Source organism: Protopterus annectens, chromosome 1.part0, assembly GCF_019279795.1.
Source record: "Protopterus annectens isolate FY-2018-M chromosome 1.part0, PAN1.0, whole genome shotgun sequence".
NCBI classification, from domain to species: domain Eukaryota; kingdom Metazoa; phylum Chordata; order Ceratodontiformes; family Protopteridae; genus Protopterus; species Protopterus annectens.
In genome coordinates, this window is record NC_056725.1 from 1,736,290,129 (window position 1) to 1,736,310,482 (window position 20,354).

The following is a 20,354-nucleotide window of genomic DNA, read 5'->3' on the forward strand; positions in this document are numbered from 1 at the left end:
TTACATTTGTTTTGCAGGTTAAGGGGTTGTCATTGCCTTCTAATTGTAAAGCTCATTCTACCAGAGTGGTAACAACTTTGTCAACGTTCTTTAGTCATGTCCTTGTCGATGATGTACATGGCCACTTTGTTTCTCATTGTAAGCTCAGCCTGCAATCCATATCTTGAGCTGATTTAGTCTCAACTGTTCTCTGGAATATCCATCCATAGTGCCATCCATGTTTTTTTTTTCTAGTTGGGGACTTTGTCACGTGTCAACACCAATGGAAAAGACAACATTCGATATGAAAGTTATGCCCAAATTGTTCCTTTTTATTGCTCCCATTCGTCTGTAGTATTGTTTCATGGAGCCTTTCTCAGTTGCACTCATGTCTTGTTTCCCTCTGAGGTTAGTTTTTTGTCTAGTAGGTAGCGTCCTGCTCATATTTTGGTGGTGGTTATATTTGGGTGTACAAAGTCCATCTGAGGGCAGAGGGGTTGATGGTGCATTTTGGGAAGGTGGAGGAGCTTGATCCTTACAAAGTTTGTTGCCAGAATCTGATCAGATCCAGTGACCTATTTGTTGAGTCAGACAGAAGCCAACTCTTATCTAGCATAGTGGTAAATCCATAACTTTTGTTTGTAATATTCTGCCTGTGATGCTTTGCATCACTGTCACTGCCTGCATAGGTGTATTGACTCTGGCTTAGCAAGTCATACTAATATTTTATATGTAAAAACACGGCATAATAACTCCAGATGACTTAAGACAAATAACAGAACTGTGCTTTGTGGCGTCCCTGAAGTCAGCTGAATGCAGCATTAAGTGCAGCTTTGAGTTGCTGATGCACATTAGTGGTTTATGCATAGATAACAGACATTAACAGCGGCTTCCACTGAGAGCAGGTTTCCTCTTTTGTTTAAACAGACGGTTGTCTGAAAACAGAATTTTGGAAAAGGTAATTGGGTACTGATTGACAGACGTGCAGAAAGGAAAAGCATACATATGGTATATTTGCTTATTTTTGCAGTTCAGTGATATATACATTTAATGTTCTTTGTAGCGGTAATTCCTCCCTATTGGGAGCATCCTGAGAAGATGGAGAAGAAGTTGCATGCAGTTCCAGCTGCAAAGACTGTCAAATTTCGATGTCCTGCTGATGGAAATCCAAAGCCAACTCTTCGCTGGTTGAAAAATGGGAAGGAATTTAAGCCAGACCACCGAATTGGTGGGTATAAGGTATGGAAGTGAAATTAATTTGTATTTATTAATGCAGAGGCTTTGTAACACCCTAATGGGTCTAGGCTAGATTTATGAAATAATCCAAGGAAGCATGATACAACCATTGAGGCAAAGTGAATTGCATGTTCCCATCTAATACAGGGTAAATGGAGATAAATATGTGACCCAAAGGTGTGGTTGGTAGAGAGAATCTTTAATACCCTAATTGTGATAGGTTGCAGTGACCTCATCTCCAGGTGTAATTGGAGTGCAGAATTTGTACCTCCCTAATTGGCATAGTTTGGATTTATGATGTGATCAGAAGAGAAGCATGATGTGGTCATTGTGTTAAAATGAATGGCATGGTCATATCTAGTAGTGGGAAAATGAGGAGAAAGTGGTAAAATTACTTGAGACTTCCAGCTTTTGTTACAACGTGGGAAACACTACTGTAATAACACTTTCAATGCATGAGGTATATATTTTTCAAGAAATACTGCAATTCTCCAGTGATATAACAGTTTGCTAGATAAGACAATATTTGTGCAGACTGGTGATATGAAGTAAAATGAAGCATCTTCTTTAATCGTGTTTCCCTGTATGTGATTGCAGACCAGTTGATTGGGTTTTAAGTTCCCAAATACAAGTGGTCAAAATTTAGTTTTATTGTAGATTGAAATTTAGACCTCTAATCACTTGTGAGATTTGTGAGACTGCAGTGCAGAACTCACTCCCACAGTTGTGCAGCCAGAGAGTTAGTTTATAAAAGTAATGGAATGTAGGAGCTTACCTTGTACATGGAGGGGGGGTGTCCCTGCAAGATGCTTACTTCAGTCTTTTGAGTGGGCTGTAAGGTAGGTGTTCTTGAGTAGTTGAGCATTTTTGTACAATGATTTTACATTGGCCATCATAAAAGAAGCCTTTCAGCAGTAGCTTTCTAATTTTCTGATTCTTTAGTTAACGAAAAGCTGCAGCAGTCTGGTTATGCAGGATTTGGTGATCTGAAGCAGCAGAACTTTGATAACTTGGCTAATTTTCATGAGGTGTCAGAATGGTACATGTTTTTCCTTTTTTCTGTTTCACAAAATGGCTGTAAGACTGTGATGATCACCTGGTGTTTAGACTACTAAATGTAAAGTACTCACTCAGGCTGACAACAGTAAACTAGTGTCATTATGGCCTAGCAGTAGGTTAACATGCTTTCACTTATGTCTGCTTAGTCTTAAGTGGCATCTCTTTTTTGAAGACAGCAGTCCTTGTTAGTACCACAACTCAGCTCAAGTCATGACACAGAGCCTCTCCTTTGGATGAGATGTTAAATGAAATCCCATCTGCCTGAGTTGGTGGTAGCTCAGGTGGATGTTAAAGATCCCATAGTACTTATCAAAAAGAGTAAGGGAAGATGTTCTTCATGTTTCACTGTTGCAGTCATTACATTTGGGTTATCTGCTTGCAGGTAGCCCTCAGTCGGCCTGATTAACAGTCTTGGGTCCTGTGTCTGTTGCTGTCCCTTCTTCCATGACGTCAGGTCGTCAGGGGTATAAAACATGCAGCCGACACCATTACGTCAGTCTTTCTTGCCGTGCGGTGCCCGAAGCAGAAGCAGTTCGCTAGTGCCGGTCGGCTGACTCCTGAAATTTTCGTTTTCGAGTTTCAGAACCAAAGTCTTCAGATAAAGCTAAGTACCCCGTTGGGGAAACTTTTTCTTGCTCCTTACCTATGTCAGTAAAAGTTAATAATTGCATTACTTGTGGAAAGCAAATACCTCAAAGATTTTTATTCGTAATGTATTCCTGGCTTAGGCCCGGACCACGACACACCTTGTTGGTTTTGTGCTTTATTTAATCAGCGCACTATCCGTCTGTATATTTTCGCCTCTAAATATTTCGGTTCTCGGTTTAATTATCCAGAAATGTCAGTTAGCCATCCAACTATCGGGATTCCAAAAAAAGCAAAGATAGATAGGCTGCCGAGGTCCAAAACTGTCGACAATTCTCCTAAGCCAGTCACCAGTTCACCGGTACTCAGTGAGGCACTTTTGCAGCCCCTGATATACCCGCTACTTCTGATTCGCAGGCCTCTACTGAGACCCATTTGGAGTCCGGTATGCAGCGAGATGCTTCAACTATGGAACTCGCGGATGTCTCTACCTTGGATGGGCCTGGAGCCACTGTGCAGGCACCGGCTTCTGTGGGTGTATTCAGGCCTATGGACTTGCATATTAAACCGACACCTCCTTCTTTACTTAGGCCTAAATTTCGATCCATGCCTAAAAAAACGATCAAATAAAATCTTAATATATACTATAATATTAAGAATATTAAAAAATTAAAAACATTATTTTAAAAAAAATTAATATTATAGTATATATTAAGATTTTATTTGATTATCTGAATACTAACAATTTTTTAAATATATAGATATATTAATTTATATATATATTATATGAGCATGATAGAATTGTATAGCTTTCATTAGTATAGTTTTTATGTGTTTAGATATGGTTACTATATAGCTTTAAGAAACCTTTTAAAAAAATGGTGCCAAAAAGTTTATTTAAAAGGTATGAAACACCTGGCTTGATTAGTTCTGAGGAAGCCTACGTCAGTTAGGTGAAAGCGCTAAACTAACAGTAACTAATAGTGTATTATATCCGTTTTGTGGATTGTGTAAGCTGAAAGTATTTTTATTAAAGCATTTAAACAGCTATTTTGAGTGTTTTGCACTGTTCCCTCCATTACAATTGTTGATTCAAAAAAGAGGCTTAGGGATTTCCTTCTACCTCAGCATAGGCCTTTAGCTGTTCCTCCTGTACTAGACATTGTTGATGCTTTTTCGGAATCTAGCTTGGGCTCTAATTCCCTGCTTCCTGCTCCCAGAAAACCTGACTGATACTGCAGGGTCCCGGAGTACCACAAGTTCCTTTTTAAAAATCCAATTGCAGATCCAGAGACTATTTCACAGGGGCCCAAGGACATTAAGGCTTCTACTGCTAAAAATCCTACCCCTTCTGATAAGAGACTCCCGGGCGCTGGATAGATGGGGAAAGAAGGTTTACACTTCTGCAACCTTGGCCATTAGGGCTTTCAACTGCCTGTTTCATATGTTAAAGTATCAACAACAATGTTATTGGACTGCTTAAACAGAAAATGATGATTCCTGACTGTGTGGAAAATAAATAATTACAGGATTTAATGCATTCTGCTGAACAAGTTCGAAACCATACTTTGCAATGTGGTTTTGATTCATTAGAGGCCTCTTGCAGGGCTGCTGTTACTGGGTCTGTGCTCAAAGATATGTTTGGCTTAAGGAGCATTCTTTGCCTGATCATGTTAAAGCTAAATTGTTGGATGCTCCTTTAAATCAGGACCGCCTGTTTGGCAACAAGGCTGAGGAAGTTCTTAGAGATGGAAGATAAAGCTAAATATATGCAAACTGTTAAAAGATTTTTTACAAGTTCAGCCTCCTAGATTTAGTAGGCACTAGCCCTCTAAGAATTGGTCCTTCCCAGCCCCTTCCAGGTCTTCTCAAGCCAAACCGAGACACAGCAAAAACCCCAGGTTTCAGTCCCAGGGGACACACAGAACTAAGCAGTGGGGGGCCTCCACTTCCAAATCTGGGAATAATAAGACTCCCCCCTTTGGCAGACTGCCTCAATGACTTCCTTTTAAAATTTCCAAGCACTTATCAGCTGACTGCCCCTGTGGGGGCAAAGATTGCTCTTCATGCAAAGAATTGGGAACTCGTTACCCAGGACAAATGGGTTTTAAATATAGTATCCCAGGGATACAGATTTCACTTCCACATATTGCCAACACCAAGCGGGTTGCTGGACCTACCCCCAAATCAGTGGGCAGAGGCCCAAAAACAAGTTCTTTCTCTCAAGCATGGGGGCTATCCAACTGGTACCAGAAGAGGAAAAAGGACAAGGTTTCTACTCGTGGCTTTTCCTGCTATCCAGAAAAGACAATTCATGACATCCTATCCTGGACCCGTATAAACACCTTTTTGGAGATTCCAAAATTCAAGATGCTGACTCTTCACCAATTACTTCCTATGCTAGGCAAAGATGCCTGGTTGGCAACACTAGATTTAAAAGAAGCATACCTGCAAATCCCAATCAGTTAATCTTGCAAAGATAACTACGCTTCAAAGCAGGCTACATACACTGTCAGTTCTCTGCACTGCCCTTTGGCGTATCTACTCCGCCCAGGGTATTCACAAAGTGCCTATCTCTAGTTATTGCATTTTGCAAGCAAAGAAATAATCAAAATATACCCATACCTGGACGATTGTCTAATTCAGGCAGAAAGCCAGGACATACTTTTGAGTCATCTGACCTTTGTACAAAGGGTAAAAAACACTAAATGGAAGAAAAACCACACTGGAAACCAAAATGAATGTAGAGTGAGCGCTTTCGTTTACTGCATTAAGCAAACTTCATCAGACAACACAAGTTACAAGTGCACTCTTATTTAAATATAAAAAAGTTAATTTGAATGACATCATTTCCTTTTAAAACCAAGCCTCCAGTTAAAGAACCAAACCTCCAAAAAAATAAAACTGTTTTGAACATATCTAAATAATACATCCAATAAACAAGGTACAAAAAATGAATATGTTAGAAAAATAAACATGAACTTGTATATATATATATATCTATACATAAGCATCATCTCAAAGCCTTCAATTTTAATATACTTTTAATAGATACGGAGTCATTTAAGCCAGGGGTAGCAAAGGCATTAAGTCTTAGTTGCCAAATTAATTCCTTTTCCTCAATTTTCAAATCCATAGGTCCCCCTCTCACATTCTCATAGATTTTTTTCAATGACTAAAAATCTAAATTCATGTTCAGGAAGACTGTTAATATGTCTGGCTAATGCATTATTTAAATTCAATTTGTTAATCGCATAAATGTGCTCATAAATCCTGCTCTTGAGTGGCCTCCCAGTCCTGCCTACATAAAAAGCTGGACATTTTGAGCACATATGTGAAATGATGTCAAATGATATTTGTGTTTTATTAGCGTTTTCTTTGTACAAAGGGTTCTAACTTGTCTGGGGTACACCATAAACGAAAAGAAATCACACCTGGTATCCTGTCAACAAATTATATTCCTGGGAGCAAGCTTGAATACAACTTCCCAGATGGCTTACCTCACGCCAGAGAAACAAACTAATTTGACAGCCTGCTTCAAACAAGTGGCCACAAAAACCCTATCTGCAAGACAAATACTGCAAGCCTTGGGGTTCATGGCCTTCAGCATTCTTCTAATTCCATATGCAAGACTGCATATGAGGAAAATACAGTGGTATCTAAAAAGCCTATGGTGTCAACATTCTCAAGACCTAGAAACAATGATTTTTGTCATACCTTGCCTATGCCTAGAGTTCATTTGGTGGGCAGAGGTCTGCCACCAAAACAAGGGACTACTTTTCACACCACCCCTACTGCCCAAACCCTAACATACGCATCAGACTATGCATGGGGGGCCCACCTGGCAGGGAAGTGCATTCAGTGCAAATGGAACCCAAGTCAAATGCACCTGCATATCAATCAAAAAGAAATGTTAGCTGTACAGAATGCTCTGATAGCCTTCAAGGACCACATTCTTCCAGGACAACTAATGATAAAGACGGACAACACCATTGTTATGTGGTACATAAACAAGCGGGGGCTACTCATTCTTACCCCCTCTGCAGGCTAGCCATGGCATTGTGGAACACAGCCTTGAGCTACCAGGTGCACCTACAACCTCAATTCCTGCCAGGAAAATTAAATACACTGGCAGACGGACTAAGCAGAAACCTCATGGACCCACACGAGTGGAAATTGGAACCAAGGATTTTCAACATGTTGACAAGCAAGTGGCAGGACCCAGATATAGACCTGTTTGCCTCTCCCCAGAACTACTAATTGGACAAGTTTTGCACAAGGACTTCCCACAAACCAGCCTGGAAAATGGATGCTCTGTCCTTCAGCTGGAAAAACCTGTCAGTCTATGCCCCCCCCCCCGCCTCTGCCTCTGCTCTCCAAAGTACTGCTAAAAAATCAAATAGGACAAACCAAGGATGATTTTGATTGCTCCAGACTGGCCCCGCCAGCACTGGTACCCCCTCCTTCGCAGTGTCACTGTTATCTCCATGACACCTGCCTCAGACTCCTTCCCTGCTGTCTCAGCAGGAGAACCGGATTCTGCACCCTCAGCTTCTAACACTGAACCTTGCAGCCTGGCTAATTAATCTCTCCTTTACCATCCCTCAGCAAAGAGGCCTAGTACTAGAAAATCTTATGCCGAAAAATGGAAAAGATTCTGTGCCTGGAACCGAAAAATGGAAAAGATTCTGTGCCTGGAACCAATCTCAAAGAATGAGCAGAGCAACGCCCAATTTACCTCAGATTTTACAATACTTAACTGAGATGCTTCACAAGGGCCTGTCTTTTTCCTCCATTAAAATCCACACCTCAGCCTTTTCAGCTCATTATAACACAGAACCTCCCCTCTTCTCTCATCCACTGCTCAAGTAGCTCCTCAGAGGAGCCAAATATTTGAGACCACCCAGGAGAGCTCCAACCCCGGCCTTGGAACTTAACTTTGTTTTGGAGAAACTCACTCTACCTCCTTTCGCGCCAGCTGCTACTGCAGACTTAATTTCTTTCTTGTAAAACAGCTTTCCTTTTAGCAATCACTTCAGCTAGAAGGGTATATGTATTACAGGCACTTATGGCAGTGGAGCCTTTCATCATCTTTCATGCGGACAGGGTGTCCCTCAGAACCAATCCATCCGTCATGCCCAAGGTGGTATGAAGCGTGGCTCTTAATCAGTCCATTCATTTGCCAACCTTTCTTTCCCAATCCACAGAATAAAGGGGAACTGATACTGCATTCCTTAGATGTGCACAGACAGCTTAGATTCTACTTGGACAGGACTAAACCTCAAAGGAAATCTGAAAACTGCTGGTGGCATTTGCTGCAGGGGCAGAGAGGGGAAGGCTATTTCAAAGCAAACCATTTCTAAATGGATAAGCCATTGCATTCATTTCTGCTGTAAGCACCATGGAAAACCTGTCCCCCAGGGGATCAGACCTCACTCCACCAGGGCTGCATCTACCTCTACAGCCTTTCTCGGGCGTCCCTACCAGGGACGACATCCTAGAAGCTTCTACCTGGAGTGTTCTGTGCATACTTTCACCAAGCATTATCATTTGCCAATTTCCTCTAAATCCAGAGCTGGCTTCGCCACTGCAGTCTTGCAGGGCCTTCTAGCTGGCCTTAATGCTATCTAAATTCCTCCTCCCAACCATAGCTCTGGAATCTACCCAAATGTAATGACTGCAACAGTGAAACACGAAGAACATAGTTCAGTTGTATACACTTACCATAAATGTAGATGTTTGAGTGTATTCACTGTTGCAGTCCTGGTTACCCTCCCTCTAGCCCCCTAACTTTTGACTATACCTCTACTTTCCTTCACTATGCTTAAAAGCCTTTTTGGTGTGTTTGCTTTTTTGTTGGAGGTAGATCTTTGTACTTTTATATTTGATTGCTTCCCATTAGAGGGCACCTGACATCTGGGGCAAGAAAAACTGATGTAATGGCGTTGGCTGCATGTTTTATACCCCTGGCAACCTGACTTCATGGAAGAAGGGACAGCAACCAACGCAGGACCCAAGACTTTGTTAATCAGGCCGACTGAGGGCTACCTGCAAGTAGATAACCCAAATGTAATGACTGCAACAGTGAATACACTCGAACATCTACATTTATGGTAAGTGCACACAACTGTACTTTCCATATACCCTAGCCAAATATTGCCTAGTCGGTATGACTACACCCTCGGATTTCTCCATAAAAGGGTCCAGTGGCTTAGTGGTGCATACCTGGTCAACAAAGCACGACTAAAAAAAAAAAAAAAAAAAGTAAATGTTTGTAGCAAGTGGATATTTAACATTTTTGCCTCAGGACTGATGTTTTATTTTTTACATATGGTGATGCATTCAGATGTTCATAATCATTTAAACCAATTATGATCACTTAATCTGCAATTAGGAGCTCATGCAACTAGCAGCTTGGGCACATGTGGAAGGAACCACAGGCTTTGGAAGACTAACCAGCCATTATATTCTTGACAGGATATCACCCATGCAGCTATAGCTACTACAGCAGTGATATATAGCCCCTCCCCTTCAATATAACAAAAAAACAAATCATGTCAGTATGTTTGCCCCTATCGGATGTTTTAGAGTCGGAACAAAATGTAAACTTGTTAGAACAGTTTATGATGCTGGGAGGTTTGTGATATTCAGAACAATAATTTGCTGCAGTCTGGCTTTTACAAAATGTAGTACAGTTCTGAAAGTAAGTTTAATATACCACTGTTGCAATAGACACTCCCTCCAACCTTTTAATTTTTGTATACTTCAGAGTGATGTCTGATTTTTTTATTTTCGTAGCATTTTCCTCTTTCTGGGCTGTATTTTTCCTTGACATGAAATCTCTGAAGGGTTTTGTGCCTAAACTATTTTATTCATCTCTGCTCAAGCTGATAGTTTGAGTTTGAGGAAAGTGTCCTTAAGCTCTGAAAGCTGGCCGGCTGTTATATCCTATGCAGGATATAACCTGTATATCTATGGCTACTTTAGCAGTGGTCATTTGAACATTTACTGTTATTGGAAAGTTTACTTATGCAACTGTACTTTCTTAAATGCATTCTGCTACTTAACGAGAATAATCACCATACAGAATGTTGTATTTATTAAGGGTCTCCTACTCTGCCATTGTTTTGTGAACTCCCACACTTTGATTTTTTAAGCTTTTGTTTATGTATACGAGCCTTAACTGTAAAGCTTAATGAATCCCTTCAAATCTGGTAATCCTAAGCCACCTCCTCCTATGGGGAGAAGGAACTTATCCCACTTGACTCTTACCCGCTCAGATTCCTTCACATACTTTTTAATTGTGGCCCACAATCTCTCCTTTGGCTGATTAAAAAATATTGACTGACATTCACTTAATACTAAGGGAACTAGAAACGTTTTCACTGCTTGTAGCATACTATCCATATCCATAGTCAAAAGCTTCCACAAGGTCTCAACCTTTGCCTTATCTTTTGTTTCAATACTTTTCCTTAGCTTCCATAATCAAATCCGTAGTAATCCATACACCTAAGGTAAATGCTTAATCTTATGTCCCTGTAACTATGGATATTGCTGAAGCAATTCATATATGGGAACTGCTATAGCCTTTATCTGCATTTATTTTTTATCTCCCCAAAAAACTTAAAAATGTCTTGGAATGTTCCACAATGTAGTGTTCTTTTCTAGACATCTCGCAAAGAAAGCGTTTTTTTATATCTTTGAAATTGTGAGCCACCTTATTTTTGTGCTAATGGAGTAAATAAAGGTAGGAAAAGGACACTGCTGTCTTGATCCTCTGCTCAAGCACTGCTTTTCAGAGAGGAACCCCTCCCACCTAAGTTCTTGCATCTTACCTTGTCTTGATAATTTACCCCATAATTTTGTCAGGGAATGCAAATGTTGCCATTGCTGTACTCAGAATCCAAACTGACTCAGTTGAATGTCTTCTCTGCATCAAAACCTAACAATAATAGTGGAATCTTCTTACACTCTTGCCTATCATTATTGCTCTGTCGTTAGAGGTGGTTATCAAGTGTTTGCCTCTCCTACAGTAAATTATTATTGATCAATATCTGTCAGTTTTGGCAACACCTTGGCCTTTCTCTTAGCTAGTATAGACAAACATAATCAAAGTTCAAAGCTGTAATTGGTCTATGTGAAATTGAGTCTGAAGAATTTTTACCCTGTTTGGGTAGTACAACTACCCCAGCTTTCTTCCATGATGCTTGGTATAGTTAAATCGTCCAAAATATTTCCATTAATGCCTTTTCTTAGCTTCCCTTTTCCTCTGCTTTATACAGATTTTCATATTTCCAAAATATCTCTTAACACTGTATTCAGCATTCATCAGACATGTCATTGAGTATAGTGCCCCCTTTGGTATGTACCTAACCAGGCATATCCAACAACTGGAATGTCCATAGAGGTTCTTCACTAAAAGAATACAGGTTGTATGTAATATGTCCTATGCAGACCGCCTCAAGGCCCTATCCCTGTATTCTGTCTCCTACAGGCTTTTGAGAGGAGATCTATGCCTGATATACAGGGCATTGTCAGACCCCACTCTGGCCCTCCTATATATCCACAAAACAAACAATGCCAGAATTACCCGTTCTAAAGACTTAAACCTTGCCTGTGATATAAGTAGGACCTGCTGGAAAGATAGGTATGTATCCTAGAGACTACCCCATCTGTGGAACAGGCTTTTCCAATCCATGTGAAGCAGAGTTCCTACCTTACCCAATTCAAGTGCAACTTGGACAATTGGATGGGAAACCAGAAATTCAACCCTGGTTTGGCATGTATGTCTCTAATGCAAACAGGTAACCTGTAATTGGCTAATCTCCCAGGTCCATGCTTACACTTGTCCAGGGTATCAGAACTTCTCAGAGAGTTGGGATGCATGGCTACGCTTGAAAAAGCCTTTGTGGGTCGTAAGCCTAGTAAACACACCTGAACCTATACCTTTAGGGTTTCTGGTTGTTTTTCTTATCATAGGCATACAAAGTCTGGCAACACCCTTTTCTGTTTTCCGTTGCCCAAGTCATTTGAATAATATTTTTTGTGCTCTGGAGTTATTGAAAAATACTTGGTTAATAGCAACCTTTTTAAACTCGTGCATATTATCAAATTGATACCTCATTTCCCTTTAGCACTAGCAATTGCTCCTTCTATTCTTTTGTATTTCCTCTTTTTATCTTAAGTACTTTAACCTTTGATGCCCCCTCTGAACATTTCCTTTTACGTATTTCCAATAGTTTATCTTTCATCTACTATATTTTTAATACCATTCTGAAGAAATTTTTATCTTCCCTAGTAACTTTTTTCCACTACCCATTCCTTAAATTCCTCTCTAACAAATTAGTAGGAAAAGTGTCTCATTACTTGATTTCCCTGCAGCCAGTCTTTATTGGTGCATGATCAAAATAGTAACTGGATGTGTTCAGAACTTAATTATACCTCGTAATCCTGTGAAAAATATAATTTCTTTACAGTCTAAACCAGTTATTGTACCAAGGGGGATAATATGTAAATTCTGCCTGAGTTTCTGCTAGTAATTTCACATCTTCCATTTCATATATTCTCATATTTGTTCATAAATCTACCCTAATTGTTACATTTTTCCTCCTAGGTCCCTCTGATACATCCTCAGTATTGCAGATTAGGTTCCAGTCTCCACACATAATTAGTATACCCTGATGAAAGCTTATTTCTCCCAAAATCCCCTTAATGCTCTATGATGTCAGTTTTAGGTTGAATACAAGTACATGCCAACATACTCCCTCCCTGCCAATAGCCCCTTACTATCGCCAATTTTACAGTTATTACCCCATCACTATTGGAGCCCTCTAGTAACCAATATCACTCCTCTTTTCATTTATCCCTGATATTCTGCTGAATATCCCATCAGATTCACATGCTCATTTCTGTCCAAATAAGTCTTCTGCAACAAATACTGTTTGTACCCCATATTTCCTAATATAATTCAATACTCTGTTTTTTTGTCAATGCATGGAAGGCCATTTTATATTCTGTGCTAATATTGACAGAGTAACCATTGTGATAGAAGGCATTTACTCCCTCCTGTTTATACACTGAAGAGCTATTTTGAATATATGTTTCCAGTGTACAGCTTACAAGTGCACACTGGTAGGTTGATCTCTTGAATAGCTGCTACTTTTCATCTCCATTTTAACCTATGTCATATTTTTCAAGACTTTTGACTTCAATAACACAAATGAAAAACGAACTAAATGTGGCTTTGTGGTATCAGCTTCTGGGGCTAGTGTGATCGAAGGTATGTTCGCTTAATGTTCCAGCTAATTAGAGAGCTTGAGACAACAGCCCTTCCTGTTAATGAAGATGTCCACTTTGTTCTAAAATATGAAAGTAATTTCCTACTTTAATAGACTTTTGACAAGTGTGACATCCTCCGGTAGCATTTCCCTCCCTACCATTGCCCTGCTCGAGTCTAAAGAAGACTTTCTGCTGGGAGGTATATGTCTCAACTGTCATAGTTCTTTATGATCCTGCCTTTGCTGGCTGAATAGGACATAGCTGTAGCTGTTTTCTCTTTCCTTTCCTAGGTTGAATCATTTATTGCCTTGCCTTTGTGTGGCAACTCTAAACTGGAGATGAGAGCAGCAATGAAAAATCCTTCTGGGTAAGTTCTAGGTACTGAACAGTACTAGTACCTGAAGAACATAGCCCTTCCTGTTACCAAGGATGCCACACTTTATGGTATGACGTACATTTTGTTTGTTGCATCCCGCAGATCACTCAAGATTAGCAGAAAATAGGCTGTAGTTAATTCATACTGCATAAATAACAAAAAGAAACTTTTGAAAAATGCACAAGATTAACTCAGGAACCCTAAAATACTAACACAGCTTTTAAGTGCATGAATCAGCAATTATGACCATTCTACTAGTTTTTAGCAAGTATGGCTGCACATTTCAAACTGTAATGCTTTTCACTTGCGTCATAACATGTGGTACCTGTTAAGTTTAGTTTACTGCTATCACGTTCCTCAAAAAATTAATTTTACATTTACAGAAATATCAGAGACTCACTACTTTGGAATATCCCAGAGACTGCTACTTCTGTGGAACAGGCTCCACATCCATGTGAAGCAGGGTTCCAAGTTGCTTCCTAACCCAATTCAAGTGCAACTTGGATGAGTAGATGGAGAACAGGAAATTCATCCCTGATTTGGCACCTCTGTCTCTAATGGACACAGCAGCATGTTTATAGTTAATCTCCCAGGCCACTGCTTACACTTATCAAGGTTACAGAACTTGTTAGAGATTTGAGCTGTATGGCTTGTTTTACAAAGGCTGTTGTGGTCATTAACCTAGTACACACCTTTCAGCTGTTCCCGTTAGGGGTCACCACAGCGGATCATCCGTTTCCATTTCTTCCTGTCCTTTACATCTTGCTGTGTCACACCAACCACCTGCATGTCCTTTCTCATCACATCCATAAACCTTATCCTAGGCATTCCTCTTTTCCTCTTACCTGGCAGCTCCATCCTTAGCATCCTTTTCCCAATATACCCAGCATCCCTCTTCAGCACATGTCCAATCCAGTGCAATCTTGCCTCTCTGGCTTTATCTCTAAACTGTCCAACCTGGGCTGACCCTCTAATGTACTTTATTCCTAATCCTGTCCACCCTCATTACACCCAGTGCAAATCGTAACATCTTTAACTCTGACACTTCCAGCTCTGACGCCTGCCTTTTTGTCAATGACACTGTCTCCACCCCATATAACACAGCTGGTCTCAGTACCCTCTTGTAGACCTTCCCTTTCACTGTTACTGATTACTTGTCTGTCACAAATCACTCCTGACACTCTTCTCCACCCTCCCTGTACTCTCTCCTTCACGTCTCTTCCACACTCGCCATTACTCTGAACTGTTGATCCCAAGTATTTAAACTCCTCCACCTTCGCCAGCTCTACTCCCTGCATCCTCACCATTCCTCTGTCCTCTCTCTCATTCACACACACATATTCTGTCTTAGTCCAGCTGTCCTTCATTCCTCTCCAGAGTACATCTCCACCTCTCCAGGGACTCCTCAACCTGTTCCCTACACTCACTACAGAACACAATGTCATCTGCAAACATAGTCCACAGTGACTTCTGTGTGATCTCCTCGGTCAACCTGTCCATCACCATTGGAAATAAGAAGGGGCTCAGAGCTGATCCTTGATGTATTCCCACCTCCACCTTAAACGCATCCGTCACTCCCACCACAGACATCACCGTTGTCACACTACCCTCGTACATATCCTGTACCACTCTTGCGTATTTCTCTCCCACTCCCGACTTCCTCATACAATACCACAACTCCTCTGTAGGCACCCTGTCATATGCCTTCTCTAAGTCTACAAAGACACAATGCAACTCCTTCTGACCTCTGTACTTTTCCATCAACACCGTCAGAGCAAACATCACATCTGCAGTGCTCTTTCCTGGCATGAAACCATGCTGCTGTCCACTAATCACATCCCTTCTTAACCTAGCTTCCACTACTCTTTCCCATAACTTCATACTGTGATCATTTTTATCCCTCTGTAGTTACTACAGCTCTGAACATCATCCTTATTCTTAAAAATCTCTACCAAAACAATTTTTTTCCAGTCCTGAAGCATCCTCTCATTAAACAATCTGGTTAATAACTGCACTGCCATTTCATCTAAACACCTCCATACTTCCCTGGGTATGTCATCTGTACCAACAGCCTTTCCATTCTTCATCCTCTTCATAGCTGTCCTTACTTCCTCTTTGCTAATCTGTTGCACTTCCTGATTCACTATCCCCACATCATCCAACCTTCTCTCTCTCTTCATTCATCCGCCCCTCAAAGTACTCTTCCCATCTGCTCAACACACTCTCCTCACTTGTGAGGATGTTTCCCTCATTATCCTATGTCACCCTTACCTGCTGCACACCTTTCCGAACTCGGTCCCTCTGTCTAGCCAATATGTACAGGTCCTTTTCTCCCTCAGTGTCCAACCTTTCATACAAATCTCTATATGCTTTATCCTTAGCCTTTGCCATCTCTCTTTGCCATGCACCTCATCTCCTTATACTCCTGTTTACTTAATCTCTGTGACAGTCCCACTTCTTCTTTGCCAGCCTCTTTCTCTGTATACTCCTGTACTTCCTCATTCCACCACCAGGTCTTCTTGCCCTCCTTTCTCTGTCCAGATGACATGCCAAGCACCTTTCTAGCCGTCTCCCTTACTAGCTTTGCTGTACTTAGCTGTTTGGTAACTCCTCACTGCTACCCAGTGCCTGTCTTAACTCTTCCCTGAACTCCACCTTACATTCGCACTTTCATTTTCCACCATTTGATCCTTGGTGCTGCCCTCACACTCCTTCTCTTCTTGATTACCAGTGTCATCCTACAGACCACCATTCTATGCTGCTTAACTCACTTTCCCCTGTCACCACTTTACAGTCTCCAATCTCCTTCAAACTGGCCCTCATGCATAGGATATAATCCACCTGTGTGCGTCTTCCTGCACTCTTGTACATCATCCTGTGCTCCTCCCTCTTAATACATATTCACCACAGCCATGTCCATCCTTTTCGCCATCTGACCTTCTGCATTCCTCTCCTTAACACCATACCTACCCATCACTTCCTTATCCCCTCTGTTCCCTTCACCAACATGTCCATTGAAATCTGCTCCTATCACCATTCTCTCACCCTTGGGTACAGTCATCACCACTTCATCCAGCTCACTCCAGAACTTTTCTTTGTCATCCATTGCACACCCAACTTGCGGAGTGTATGCAGTAACAATATTCATCATTATACCATCAATTTCCAGCTTCATAAACATCACTCTATCCGACACTCTTTTCACCTCCAAAACTCACTTTGCATACTGTTCACACCCGTGACCTTATAAATTTCCATTTTACTAACAAAGACATTAAATGACCCTTTCAGCTCGGTGGTGTAGACAGAAATAGCATGGCCTGTATTCATTGAAGACTATGGGTACATAAGATGCTGTTCTTGGTTTGTATTTTTGGTTCTCTTTTCCTGATCCAGAATAAATGCAGTTCAGAGGAGGTCAGCAAGGATGGGTGATCTGTTTAGAAAAAGAAAATAGAGGAAGAGGGTGACAAAAGCATAATGAACATTAATTATTTTAAGGGGCTGCATAATCCTAGTGTGTTCCTATTTTCAGATGATTTATAATAATGTAATGGGATGAGATTTGCAGTTGTAATCTAGGACTCTGTTTACATGAGACACGAAGTACAGATTCATAGAAAGTGTGGTGAATGCACTGCAAAGGCTTACTGAACTCATTAGGGCCAAAACAGTAAATGAATGTAGGATTGTACAACTGTAAGGCATTTTTAAGATGGGTGTAAATAACAGAAAATATGCTGCTGTCACTGTCTGGTGTATAGAAAAGTAGGTAGACTGGATGAACCAAGTGGTCTTTTAACTGCTTTCATAATATTTTATGAGTAGCCACAAATACGCATTTATGATAACCCTATCCATACATGTCTATGGTGAGCATTCCTGCAATTCGTAACTTGATTTCACAAAACCAGTCTTGGAGTCAATCTGCAGTTATACAGGATTATGATAATGCCAAGAATTAGAAGAGAGATGGCAGTCTAAATTAACAGTTTTTGACTTGTGTGTTTTGTATCTGATTTTATAACCTCACAAGGCATTGCTGTGTTTACAAAAGACAGCTGCAGTTGCTGCATTTTTATTTTGTGAGTGGTTTTCAACATTAGTACTCAAGCAGAATTGCCAAAATGAGTGAATTTTTTAGTATCACTTTGTATTGTTTAAAGTACTGGGTGTGAGGAAAGAACCAAACACTGCTGCTGCCATACCTTACTGATGTTAGTGTGCAATTACAAGTTTTATTATGAGCTTGTTACGAAAAATTGTACAAGTGAATAAAGTGGTGGTGATTTTTCCATAGAAGCCTTTTGCCCTGCTGCAGTTATTCATATGGGTATTGTACTATTACCATTTACACAGTCTTGCTGTTTTCACACTTTAGGCTACTTGTCACTTGCTGTAATCTGAGTGTTCTGCTTGTCCAAGCTTCCAGGTGGGATGCTCAGATGGAGCTGCCAGGTAAGAGGAAAAGACAGAGTGGCATTGTTTTGCTACAGAGCTGATTTGCTACCCTAAGTAAACTAGACCTGAGAAACATTAAGTGGCGCACACACCCCTAAACAGTGCACTTTGTACTGCATGTTAGGTTTTGATCAACTGATTTTTTTTTGTATCTTTTTTCCCCCCTGGTGGAGTGAGAAACAGCCAGAATGTTTGAACAGTTTATACCAGTCAAGTCATGTAAAGTTGACATTTCCTGCAACAATTTTAACTGTATGTCGTAGCTAAGCTTTGAGCTAAAGTACTGAAAGGGGTCCCCACCATTTCATACTAAAAAACGTTTAATTAAATTGCCCTTACAGTGAGGAACAGTGGAAGTGATTTTCCTGCAGACATAGGGTTTGTTTGAAAGCAAGTTTTTGTACCCAAGGTTCATAGTTAATCTTCTCCAGCATGTACACACAGCTGACGTAAGAACAAATTTTTCACAGATAATCTGTTTAAACATCTTTTCATATGCTCTTGAAACAGCTGGTAATGATATGGAAATCTGTGTTACCCCCCCCCCCCCACCCCCCCCAACAACAGTACCAGAATTTTCATACTGCACTCATTTTGTTTCAGTGTTTATAAATGGATATTGCATTATCAGAAAGGGTGCAGCAGGCCGTTGCACAGAGAAGAATAGACAGTTATGAGTGGAGTATGCTGGAGACTGGCAAGAGCGCCTGATCCATGTTGAGAACTTCCCAATGCAATGCTGAAGAACTGTCTTTTAAACATGAAAATCTCTTGCTGCCAAAGAATAATCAGTTCTGCATCATCTCTTCTGTTTCCTTTATTTTAGTTTGAGGGAGGTTGTGACTTTCCTGTGACCTGTTGTGCTAACCAGTGGTCCTGTAGATGTCATCCTTGTCTGTTGGAAGATATCACTTGTTTGCAGTCTGTGCAGCCCAACCCTGATATTGCTTTGCTGCCAGACACCTTTGGAACTTAAAAGTGAAAGACGTTGCGCAGAGCAGGATACTGTTTTTAGCGCATACCACAGGTACTTAACTGTACAGCCAGCAACCCGAGACCACATTTCATTATCTGTTGGATAACTTCCTCCCCAAAAGACAAAACTTGAAAGCATACTGCATGGAGTAATAGAGCAAGTCCGGGAATATCAGTTAAGATGAGTGCATCTTGGAGCAACTCGGTGGCAAAGTGTTGGAGAGAAAAATATTTTAAGGTGGTTTATTTACTGATTGATTAGCTTTGTGTGTTGGGCATCATTACATTAAAATATGCTGATCTTCATGTTTCACGGTTGCAGTCATCACCTGTGGGTTATCCCTGCTGTGGTAGCCCTCTGTTGGCCCGAATACCAGAGTCTGTTTGTGCGCCGGCTGCCGTCTGACGTCCGGTTGTCAGTGCTATAAAGAAAGGCAGCCGATGTTATTACATCAGACTTTCATGCCTGGAGCCCGTAGCAGAAGCAGTTTGCATGAGTGCTGGTAGGTCGCTACCAGAAGTTGAATTTCAGCAGAAAACATCTAAAGCTTAGTATCCCATTGGGGACCCTTTTTTCTTGCTCTACCTGATGTCCGAAAGTTAATCGTTTCACCTGTGGAAAGCAGGTCCCACACAGACTTTCATTCTTACTGCATCACTTGTTTAGGCCCAGACCACGATATCCCTCGTTGCTTGTTCTATGCCCTCTTTAATGTGAGAACCGTTCTCTGTAGAGCTCTCTTTATAGACAATTTTCATGTTCCGTCTTTGAATTCTGATATGGCGTCAGTCGGCCAACAATCTGTGAATATTCCGAAAAAACGTAGAGATAAAGATAGACAGGCCACACAAGGCTAAGCCTTCCAACGATGCTATCGCTAAGCAAGTAGTCAGTTCCCCAGAATTCAGTGAGGCGCTTTCGCAGCCCCTGATGCTAGACTCGCTTTCTATGCAGGCCTCTGCCGAGACCCTTTTGGAGTCCAGTATGCTGCAGAAATCCACGTAGTCTCCAAGCCTTTAGCTGTCTCTGCCTTTGTTGAGTTTGGAGCTGTGACGCAGGGACCGGCTTCCAAGGAGGCCTCTCACGCTACCGATTCGAGACAAAATCAGACGTCTTCGCATCAGACTACCACTTCTCAAGAGACCGGATTCTCTCAGGCCTAGAAGCCAGGCCACTCCTAGGAAATCTGCTTCTAGCCACCATCTTGCTACTGCTCCCCCACCCCAAGCTCAAATGCTTAAAATGGCGGAGGATCTCATCTCCCTTATCCGAGGTACTAAAGTCCCCACTCCAAAAAGGAAAAGGCATCCTTCTCCAGAAATTGACAGACCAAGAGTCTGAGGAATCTTATTATTCTGCTTTTGAAGAGGAACAACATCCCTTAACTATTTGAGGATTCAGATG

General features: G+C 41.1%; 1 protein-coding gene across 2 annotated transcripts in view; it reads left to right on the forward strand.

Moving 5' to 3' along the window:
- Positions 1-1,048: 1,048 nt before the first annotated feature.
- The window catches only part of LOC122799715 (fibroblast growth factor receptor 1), a 749,414-nt gene continuing 730,108 nt past the window's right edge, over positions 1,049-20,354 (forward strand). For both annotated transcript variants that reach the window (XM_044068959.1, XM_044068968.1), the window contains exon 1: positions 1,049-1,218. In XM_044068959.1, coding sequence (XP_043924894.1) covers positions 1,078-1,218 — 141 coding nt within the window. In that variant the 5' untranslated portion in view covers positions 1,049-1,077. The remainder of the gene's footprint in view (positions 1,219-20,354) is intronic.